Below are 11011 nucleotides of genomic sequence, written 5' to 3'. Positions count from 1 at the left end.
TGATGGGCTTTGCAGCCCAGGGGAGAGCCGGGCTGCCTTCCGCTGTGAGGCCACCCCAGCAGTCTGACCTGGGCAGGACAGGAGAGATGCATGGGGGTGATGCCATCTGCTGAGAGCCACAAGGGGAGACCCGGGGGAGCTCCCAGAGCCTGGAGGGGTTTGGAGGCACTGCCAAGAGGAGCAGAACAGGAAGAAGGGGCAACCTTGAGGTGAAGCCTGCTCCGATGACCTGCTGAGTGCTGGCCACCTGCTGCCACCAGGGTCCTTGGGCCCTAACATGGTTGCATTTGTGTTAACTTTGTATTCATTCGAAAGGCAGAGAAACAGAGATCTCCCACTCACTGGTTTACTCCGCTAACGCCTGTATGGGCCAGGCTCAGAGCCAGGAGCCGGGAACACCAGCTCCAAATGTCTCCCAGGTGTCCTTGCGTCGTCACCTGCTGCCTCCTCGGGTGCACATCAGCAGGAATCTGGAATTGGGAGCAGAGACAGGTCTTGAACCCAGGCACTCTGAAATGGGATGCAGGAGTCCCAAGCAACATCGTGACTTCTCCAAGAAACGCATGCCCCTGAGCAGGTAAAACTTTAAAACAGAGGAATAGGGACCAGCATTGCGCCACAGCAGGTTAAGCTGCTACTTGCAGATACAGGCATCCCATATGAGTGCAAGTTTGAGTCCTGCCTGCTCTACTTCTTATTCAGCTCCCTGTTAATGCACCTGGGAAAACAGCAAAAGACGGCCCAAGTGCTTATGCCCCTGCCACCTATGTGGGAGACCCAGATGGAGTTACAGGCTCCTGGCTTTAGCCTGGCCCTGCCCTGGCTATTGTGATCATTTGGGGAGTGAACCAGCAGATGAAGATCTCCATCTCTCTCTCTCCCTCTTTCTTGGTGACTCTGTCAAGTAAGTAAATAAATCTTAAAAAAAAAAAAAACAGAATAGCATTATACAAAAATGGTATTACAGCTTTATTGTCTGAAGGATGATACGAATGCATGTATCAGAGGCGTTTTAAAGCTAGTCCCACATAAAATCCAGGCTTTCTCGCTCCATGTACATGCACCACGTCTTACACTAGCGGATGACCAACCTGTGGACACGACAGCGTTTCTAGCCCACAGACAGAAGCCCTCTTGCAGGCACCGGTTCCATCTCCCTGATCGCTATGACCGGCCAGAATACTCTGCGCATCCTTCCAGGGTGACACGTTCTGATTTCTGTTTCAAAGCCCAGGCCTCATGACACCTCCCTGGCATTTTAGTCCACATGGATAAGGAAGCTGGGCTGGACAAGGGAATTCCATCGCTGAGAATGCAATCAGTAGGACACGCAGCAGGCTTGCCCTGAGCAGCCACGGGAGCCTTTGCTGACCGCAGTTCTGCCCCTCATCAAATTCTCCCCTTGCCTCTCCCACGACCGTCATAGCACGGGGCCGGTGTCTTGTAGGCAGAGGGCCATCAAGGTCCTAGCTCTCTAACATGGATGGGGATTCTCTGTGCTTCTGGAGCCATCACTTCTGTACCCACTGACCCCAGAGTCCCGTTACAGCTGTAGAGGAGACGGGGACTGCTAATGGCCTGCAGCACCCGCTCCTCTTCCTGAGACCCCCCAAGGCACCAACAATGCGGCACACCTTGATTACAACCACACCTCGTCGATGACGTTTCTGTAACCATCGACAGAAAGCAGAATCAGGTGTGCAGCGGTGAGCAGCTGGTTCTCAATGGAGAAGCACAGGGGGCACCCCGGACTCCTCTGGCAGGGTAAGTCCTACAGCCCAGCCCTTTTTCTGAATGGCAGTCATGCCAGGTGTGACAATGACCACAGAACTCTGACTCGGAAACTCCACTTTCAGCCCCAAGGAGCTAGGACAGAGGTGAGAGGAGAAGCGTAGCGCAGCTGCTCTCCAAACTGGGAGGACGCACAGAACAAGCCTACCCGCTGAAGAGACCAGAGCAAAGCAGAATACACAGGCACACCCTGGGCTTCTGGCAGCGGACACACTTCAGCATGCGCTCAACGTCCATGCAAGATTTTCCATATGAAATTACAGCGGAAAGAAAAGGGAGAGCCCAGCAGGTTCACAGGATGACTTGCAGTTAGGTGCAAGGGCACACAGGTGCACACAGTTCGTATCAAGAATGAACTAAGAATGAAGTAAATGATGGGTATTCCGAGCTCCCGGGATTGTTTTAGAGTTAAGCCCAAATCAAAATTAATGATAAAACAACAGGGACACGGCAAGCTCTCCAGGGCGCTGAGCCAGCAGGCGAAGGCTGTGGGTCTGCAGGCACAGGCAGGTTCACGCTGGGATTTCCCACTGGGCACAGCTGTTGCTAGGAGCCGGGTAATTCCCCGGGAAGGTTGCTCAGGACAGCAGTGCCGGCCTCCACCCACTAGATGCCGCTAGTGCCTCCCAGTCCTGGCCGTCAAAGCCGTGTTCTCGCATTGCCAAGTGCCTGAGGCCTGCAGGGTGTGGGTGAAGGTGCCCAGGCCCTGGCTGAGAACCACTGCTGTGGAGTAAAGGCAGCCCCCAGCTTAGCTGTGGGCTCGGGCAGGAAGTCAGGAGGCCTGGGGGCGCCAGGGAGTGCTCCCTGGGGCAGTTCCCATTACGTGGGAATTAAGAATCAATGCACATCCTGCATTGATTTTTAATGAGCAGCTGATTCAAAGGTAAAACACGCTGCGGGCAGAGCCTCCCACCTGGCATCCTCAGACTTTCTACCCAGGGCCAGGCGCGACTGTTTCAGGCGCTGGGGAGTCTGGGGAGGCAAGGCAGCCGTGGCTGATGTGTAAGTGGTGGGCACGGAAGTGTTCCGATGAAGCTGCATTTGTGGACGCTGAAAAGTGACCCTCAGCTGCTTCTCACTGCCACCAAATACTACTCTTCATCTGCTTTCCTTCCCCTCCACTTACCAAGGTCAACACTATTTTTTAACGCATGGCCCCACAAAAAACCGGAGTGGGGTTCAGGCCAAGGGCCCAAGTTTGCAGACCCATGGCACAGCAGCTGCGACCAGGGGCATGCTGGGAAGCCCGGCACAGACCTGCCCACACCCAGGGAGGAGCGATCCCCCCAGAGGCCTGCCCTCTCCCATCTCCCATCTCTTGCCTCTCCCAACCACCCCTTCCTTGGTGCTTGCAAACTGCCGCTTCCGAAAACACCAGAAAGAAATGACAGTCTTTAAACACGTGGATGGCTTCTCGGCCATTCTTCTAGAATTTTCTACTACTGTAAAGGAAGGCCACCAACAGGGCACTGACCTTGCAGTCTGCGCAGTCCCCAGAGCCCCAGAAAACCTTCCAGGGGATGTTATCAGTTTCCACTGAACAGGCTAAATCACAGTCATCCTGCTTGCGTCCACACTCGCGCTTTGACAGCAAACAGCAAGCACAGCCGGGCTCTGCATGGGACCAGCTGGTGACCGATCCGGGAGAGGAAGGCACCAGCGGCTTCCGAGCATGGAGGCCCCAGGTCCTGTGAGTGCTCAGGACAGCTGGGCGTGGGGCCCGGGGACCTGGGGCTCCCGCTCCGGGCAGGAAATGCTGGCTTCCCTGAGACCCCCGCAGGGGCCATCTGAATGCAGGGGTAGGGTCCCATGCCCCGAGGGAGCCAAAGCGAACAGGGAAAGTGACCAAAGAGGCTGACGGGGCCAGGGAGGGAAACGGAAAGGAAACAGACCAGAAAAAGGAAGTGGAGAAGCAGGAGATAGGCAGGGGTGGCCAGGAGAGCGAGCAGAGGGGTAAAGAAGGAATCCGCGAGAGGGCTGGGGTGGCCGTGGGAACTGCCCCAGAGATGTCCCCAGCTGCCGCGACGGGAGAGGGGCCGAGCCATCTGGGGCCCCGCCCTCTCCCTGAAAGGCGTCACCCAGACAGGCCTGACGCGAGGACTTCGGAAGCGGCCCCAGCTGGGCTCCTCTCGCAGAGGAAGCCCACAGCACAGGCTCCCGGACTGTCCGGGGACACGGTCCCCCTGGAGCTCGGCAAAGATGGCGCCCGGGGCCCAGCTCCAGAGGAGAGTCCGGAGTGTCCACCGCAGGGCTCAGAGCTGGGCCCCTTTCAAACCAAGAGAAGATGGCATCGCGCTTCCTCCAGAGAGTTCTCTGGCCTGTCACCAACCCGACATCTTGCAGCACCCACTCCCAGCCGTGCCCGCCAGGCTCAGGGCCGGGGGAGGCCGCCGGGCAGGGCAGGGCAGGGCAGGGCAGGGCGGGGAGGGCCAGGGACGGGCTTCCTGCCTGCGGCCCGTCCCCCGTCCGGGCCAGGGGCACCCACGCTGGGCCTTAGAGGCCTCCCGCCACGCGGCATTTATGCTTGTCTCTCGGTGTGGTCCGGAAGGACTTCAGACACGAGAAATTCCCTGGTTGTCACTGAATTTTTCAAATACAGAGTCGGCGCGTCGTCCTCCCCGAGACCCGGGCCGGAGGGCAGGGGCTGCCCTGGGGCCTCGGAGCAGCCCCCTCCCCGCGTTGTGGGAAGCAGGTGCTGGGTCAGCCCAGCAGGAAGAGGCTCAGTCAGAGGCAGGGCCCCCTGGACACCCCTCCCTGGGGGGCAGTCACGCCTGGAGGGGGGGGTCACATATTCGTTCTTTTCCCCTCCCCAAATGCTTTCCCAACCCTTTCCGGCTTCCCCTGTGGAAACATCTTCCAGAAAATTCTCAAAGTTCACCACCAATTTGTCGATCAGGTCGCTGGGGGCAGAACATGATTTTAGGATCCTGTCTTCTGTGTTCCCAGCGTCATCCAACTCCTTCAGATTTCGCTCACCCTGGAAGAGAAGAGAAGATGTCCCACATGGTCATTTCGGGGCTACCCCTGCTGTCAGCCTTAGCTCCTTGGGCTTGGGGCACCAAGCGCCGCACTCCTGAGCCGCCCCTCGTTCCTCCCAGGCCCGGAGCAGGCAGCCTGTTTCCCGAGGTAAGCACTCCACATTGCAAGACCTTCCTCTTCCAGAGGTACAATGCTACCCCCAATCACGTGTTCACAAAACCCCACTTGTGCTGGAAGCACCAAAATCAGAGAGTAAATCGGTCACAAAGACAGCGTGTCCAGCATCGCCAGGAAATCAAAGGTGGCCTCATGCAGCGGCGGCGTCTCTGTCATCTATAGACCCCCAGGGCCTGGATGAGAGGCTGGCATACGGTGGGCGATTAATAAGCGCTCGCTATGGAGGGCCGACCTACAGCCTATTCAAAAAGCATTGTAGTCATCAGACAACGCTGCCTCTGATTCCGTTTACTCTTTGAAGTCACACGTGATGAGGAGAGTAAGTAGGTAATCCCACACTGACAGGGAAGAGGAAGTCGAGAGCAGGTGCTCCGAACAGAATGTCCATGTTCACGAAGACCTCTGGGGGTCAGTGTGGGGCAGCAGGCCGGGCAGACATTCAGATGCCCACATTCTCCATCTGAACGCCTGGGCTTGGAGTCCCAGCTAAGTCCCGGCTACTCCGCACCTCTGATCCAGCTTCCTGCTGATTCACCCGGAAGGAAGCAGGGGATGATGGTCCAACTGCTTGGGTTCCTGCCACCCATATGGGAGACTGATGGAGCTCCTGGTTCTGGGCTTTGGTCTGGCCCAAGCCTGGCCGTCGCAACCTTTGGGGAGTGAACTGGCAGATGGAAGATCTCTCTCTATTTCTCTCTCTGTAACTCTGCCTTTCAAATAAATAAATAAATCTTTTTTTAAAGACCTTTCTCTCCCTCTCTCTTATGATACAGCCTTTCGATAATAAGAATTCAAGTTTATATTTAGCTTATCTCTATTTTAACAATAAATTAATTCTTAAAAATTTCATCACAGTTTTCAATTTCAAAACTTAATGAAAAAGGAGGGTTTCTGCTACGGATAATTCACTAGAAAACCCCAATACTTGTTAAATAAAGCTTGGCTCTTCCACCTGCTATTTTGCTCCCCATATGCCCACGACTGCCAAGGCTGGGCTGGGGCTGGAGCCAGGGACCCAATCCAGTTGTCCCATGTAGGTGGCAGGGACCCAACCACTTGAGCTTTCACCACTGCCTCCCAGGGTCTGAAAAAAACAGGAAGCTGGAATTGGGAGCTGGAGCCGGTAACTGACCGCCCCCATGCTTCATTGTGGGACACTGTGTCCTAACAGCATCTTAACCACTAGGCTAACACCCTTGCTGATGCTTAACTGACCTCAGTTCTTCTAGCCAGGCCTTCTCTCTTGCTAACTACACAGTCAAGTCAGTAAGGGTGAGGTCAGTATCCTCTTTTCTCCTTTAGGACCAGTTCCATGCTGGCAACATAATGGGGCCTCATGAGCCTGGTGAAGCTCTTTCCTCTGGTCCAAAGCACAAGGCCAAAGTCATTCCAGGAAGGATGATTCCATTTGCCCAGCTAGCTGCTCCCCCAGGACTTTTAAATCTTGAGTTCTCTTTCTGTGAGGCCTGAGCAAAGCTCAGCCCAGAACACTTCTCCTTCTCCAGCCACCCTTGTCGGCTCCCACCCAGCTCAGTGGTTTGCATGACAACAACTGGAGTGTTTACCTTGAAATTATGTCCACGCCACGTAGCTAAACTACTTTCAGCAGGGTTGGGAACATCGGGCCAACACAAGTGAGTCAGTTTGCTAATAAGAGATAATACAAAGTGAGTCCAAGAAGCATTTTTAGACACTGCATGGCGGAGCCTGAACAGTGGGGCTTTGCTGAAGGGAATTGTGTAGCTCCCTATCAGATGAGGGCAAGCTCCCACCAAGCCCTCTGCAGATGTAAGGGGAGGAGATCTCACCCCAGGCAAAGCCAGCCCCATCCTTTCTCTCCTGCCCCTGTGTCTCCAACCTGGTCCTGCTGTTGGAAATGGTGCCACCACGTATTGCCCAGGAGGGTCACATCCTAAGCTTACAAGCTAAGTTACTGCTCTGTGATTTCCAAAGGGGTGGCTGTCACGAGCAACTACAGCATGACCTGGAGGTCACTCATGGCCTTCACCCCAGAACCAAGGAATCAGAAGCCCTGGGGAGGGGCCTGGTCCTAATGCATGCTAAAGAGGAAGAGTCAAGTGCCTAATGGACACGAATTTGTGCTGATGACCTGGTGACAACCAACACTTGGTCACTGAGGATGACATTAGCGTGACCATTACCTAAGTGCAGCTGCCCAGTGGGGAAGGGGCCCATTTGGACAGAGAGTTCTGCTAGGGAAGGACCGTGAGGGCAGCATGAAACACAAGACCCCAAAGACAAGCTTCTTTCCCCACGCTGGCCAGGGCAGGTAGGACAAAGGCCCCTGCAGCTGGCCATCCAACACCACCCCACAAGCAAGGAGCCAAGGCGTGTGACATGGTTCAGTCCCTGCTCTGCCTCTTGCTGATGACAGGGACCCCTCAAGACTTTGCAAGAAAGGGACCTTTTCTCTAACTCGAGTCCTGGATAGCAAGTGCAGCAGGTTCATCTGTGGGCAGCTGGACACCCCGGCCTCTACAAGGCCTAGACCTGGACCGTGGAGCTAAGTGAGGGTGAAAGACCTCTTGCATGGTCAGAATCTAATGAACTGGAGTGTGGCTTCCATCATCTCAGCAAAGGCGTATGGAGTTCACAAATGAATGAGCACCCCCTTCGGAGGGGAGAGCCCCCCTCCTACCATGTGCCTGGGATGCCTTCCACCCCGTCACACTTCTCCAGGCACCTGCTGTTCCTGCAGAAACTCACTTGGGCTTCTTGAGACCGTAGGCCACAGTCAGGATGAAGAGAAGGAGGAGGCTTCCTCCAACCAGAGACGTTATAAGGACAATCTCAAGGACATCTTTGGGAAAAGGAGAAGAAGCCAGTGGTAAGTTGATTTCCTTGCTTTCTTGACAAATATCAGAGATTCACTTTTTCTTCTAGCAGCTTCAGCCACACATTTCTAACTTTTCTTCCCATTCAATTCAATTCTTTTCCATTAAAAACAAAACCCTGAGGTGAGTGGTCCCCCATCTCCCTCATGCCATGGATAGATGTTGTGCTCCCAGGGCCATCTTCCAACTTCATTCATCCAGTGAATAACTGGAGCACTACCCTGCGTGAAAAACCCAACAGCCATCAGCAAGGACTGTAAGATCCCCACTCTTGGGGAGTTTGTATTCTGGGAGGAGGTTCAGGCAATACATAAGATTATTTCAGATTGAAATGGGTAAGGAGGTGCAGAGTCCCTAGGGCGAGGCGGGAGGGAGGGCAGCAGCCTTAGATTGGGCAGCCAGGGAGAAGTGAAATTTGAGCTGAGAAAGGGAGCCAGCCAGGCTGAACTAGGGAGAGGGCAAGGCTCTGAGGCAGGAGCAAGTTAAGGAACACAAACCGAGGCAGAAAGTAGCAAAAAATGGGGTTGGTTCAGACGAAGAAGGACCCTGAAAGCTGCAGGAAAGAGTTTGGGTTTTATTTATTTATTTATTTATTTATTTATTGACAGGCGGAGTGGACAGTGAGAGAGAGACAGAGAGAAAGGTCTTCCTTTGCCGTTGATTCACCCTCCAATGGCCGCCGCGGCCCGCGCATTGCGGCCGGCGCACCGCACTGATCCGAAGGCAGGAGCCAGGTACTTATCCTGATCTCCCATGGGGTGCAGGGCCCAAGGACCTGGGCCATCCTCCACTGCACTCCCTGGCCACAGCAGAGAGCTGGCCTGGAAGAGGGGCAACCGGGACAGAATCCAGCACCCCGACTGGAACTAGAACCCGGTGTGCCGGCACCACAAGGTGGAGGATTAGCCTAGTGAGCCGCGGCGCCGGCCTGGTTTTATTTAAAATAGGATGAAGTCCGGGCTGGCGCTGTGGCATAGTAGGTTAAGCCTCCACACAAACACTGGCATTACATATAGGTGCCGGTTCGAGTCCTGGCTGCTCTACTTCTGATCCTGGACCCTGCTATGGCCTGGAAAAGCAGCAGAAGATGGCCTAAGTGCTTGGGCCCCTGCATGCATGTGGGAGACCCAGAGGAAGCTCCTGGCTTTGGATCGGCCCAGCTCTGGCCATTGCAGACGTTTAGGGAGTGAACCAGCAGATGGAAGACCTCTCTCTCTCTCTCTCTCCCTCTCTCTGTCTGTAACTCCTTCCAAATAAATAAATAAATCTTTAAAAAAAAAAAGAATAGAACAAAGTGGTCGGTGGGTTTCAAGCACAGGATCCAGGGCTTAAAAATGTGGCTGCCACAAATCAATGCATTACAGAGGATCCGAGACAGCAGCAGGGGGATCTGCAATCTGCAGACCAGGCCTGGAGACTGCCAGGCTCCAAGGCAGGGTCTTGCTTCAGATATGACTCTTGGAGAAAGTTCCATCCATTGATGCAATTTGTACACTTAAACAGCGACATCAAATAGTTCTAGAACAGCAACGTTAGTTCAAAAAACGGAACATGTTTTCCAAAGATAGTAATACTCTAGTCATGTTTTCCGGAACCACACTGCTATTTTCTTTAAAAATGTTGTAAGAGCTTTCAAGAATACCCCAAGCAGACAACTTTTAGTTTGTACCAGTTATTGCAAAACCTGGCAGTGTTCCAAACTGTTTATCTAAAAGGTTGTTCTGTCTTTAAAACAGTTTTAGTACATCCTTAAAAAATAGTCTCTCTGCCACTCAAGGACTTGGCAAAATCAAGCTATTTCTCCCACTCTCCTTCCTTCTTTTTCCTTCCTCTCTCTCCTCTTTTGCATCTTCTCCCCCTTCACTGGCCATGGATGACACTGTGTTACATTTTACCTTATTTGTTTACCTATTCAATCTTTCTTGCTCTCTATTTCTTAACATAAGTGCTGGTAAATCAAACATATATCTTTTTCCTCAAAAAACTCCTTGAACAAAGGGAAGTCCCTTCCTATGTGTCACTGGTCTTTTCAGCCAAGGTTTTCCTCCATGGTCCTATTGTACAGTAGCCTCTGACATACAGAAACTGGTGCCTGTGAACTTGGGGACAGCCTTGAAGTGGGAGCTGGCTTGATGTTGAGACTACAGTTGGTGTTAACTTGATCCCTCCTCTGTAAGCTGATTTGGCCCATCCATAAAGACCTTTTCTAAATTTAGCTGTCAGTTTTCCTGTCCTCCCTCCTCTCTTTCACCCATCTGCCTTCCGGAAAGTCTTCTCCCTTAGGTACCTGTCCTTGCATTTGGCTTCTGCCTGCTTTTGGCAGTGGTCATTTCTGATTGGCCTAAGGTAAATACCAGCAAGAGGTACTCAGGGCTTCAAGGAAAGACTCACTAATCGACAACGTCTTGAAGTTTATTGTGGTCCCATTGTGTCCCCCAGCACTGGTACTGGCCATAACCCGGACAGCATAGGAAGTCTTCCGTGTCAAGGACTCCAAGTCATACTGAAGAATGCTTGAGTTGACGGTCTTGGCTAAAGGAAAAACACAAAAGTCAAACATCACAGCCACATGGGCTGGAAGTTATGTTGAGTAGCACCAAAGTAAGAGCACGGGGCCCAGCACCTCCATGCGTGACCACCTCACACTCTAACCCTTATCTCTGACATGTACCGAGTGTACTGACCATGTCAGGGCTATGTTTCTCTCTCTGCATCATTACCTGACATTTGCAACTTGCAAATTCCTCTCTTCTATGTGCTTATAAAGTATATGACAGGTTATTATGAACTAGTCACCTCAATGTGCTAAGGAAATACCATACTATCCCCCAAAATATGTACAACTGTTATTGTCAGTCAAAAAGGCATAGCAGGTGAAGCCATCACCTGCAATGCTGGTTCGAGTTCTAGCTACTCCAGTTCCAACCCAGCTTCCTGCTAATGCACCAAGGACTTTGGCCCCTTCCACGCATGTCGGGGAGCCAGATGGAGTTTTTGGTTCTTGGCTTTAGCCTGGCTCAGACATGGCTGTTGTGGCCATGTGAGGAGCGAAGCAGCCTCTCAAATAATGTTTTAAATAAGTAATTTTTAAAACATTTATTTTATTTGAAAGAGTTAGAGAGAGAGAGAGAGAAATCTTCTATCTGCTAGTTCACTTTCCAATGGCCAGAGCTGGGCCAGGCCAAAGCCAGCAGCCAGGAGCTTCTTCT

The 11011-nt window shown here is 52.9% G+C and overlaps 1 protein-coding gene across 1 annotated transcript in view; it reads right to left on the bottom strand.

Annotated features, from left to right (window-relative positions):
* Positions 1-967: 967 nt before the first annotated feature.
* Positions 968-11011, bottom strand: part of IL31RA (interleukin 31 receptor A) — a 53720-nt gene continuing 43676 nt past the window's right edge. The window contains exons 11-14 of the mRNA XM_017344724.4: positions 10194-10334; positions 7675-7768; positions 6513-6594; positions 968-4768 (exon numbers count right to left, since the gene is read on the bottom strand). Coding sequence (XP_017200213.3) covers positions 4310-4768; positions 6513-6594; positions 7675-7768; positions 10194-10334 — 776 coding nt within the window. The 3' untranslated portion in view covers positions 968-4309. The remainder of the gene's footprint in view (positions 4769-6512; positions 6595-7674; positions 7769-10193; positions 10335-11011) is intronic.

This window comes from Oryctolagus cuniculus, chromosome 14 (genome assembly GCF_051225735.1).
Source record: "Oryctolagus cuniculus isolate XC-2025 breed Fujian yellow rabbit chromosome 14, ASM5122573v1, whole genome shotgun sequence".
NCBI lineage: Eukaryota > Metazoa > Chordata > Mammalia > Lagomorpha > Leporidae > Oryctolagus > Oryctolagus cuniculus.
Note: the sequence above shows the minus strand (reverse complement) of the source record. Positions and strands in the feature narration are given on the sequence as shown.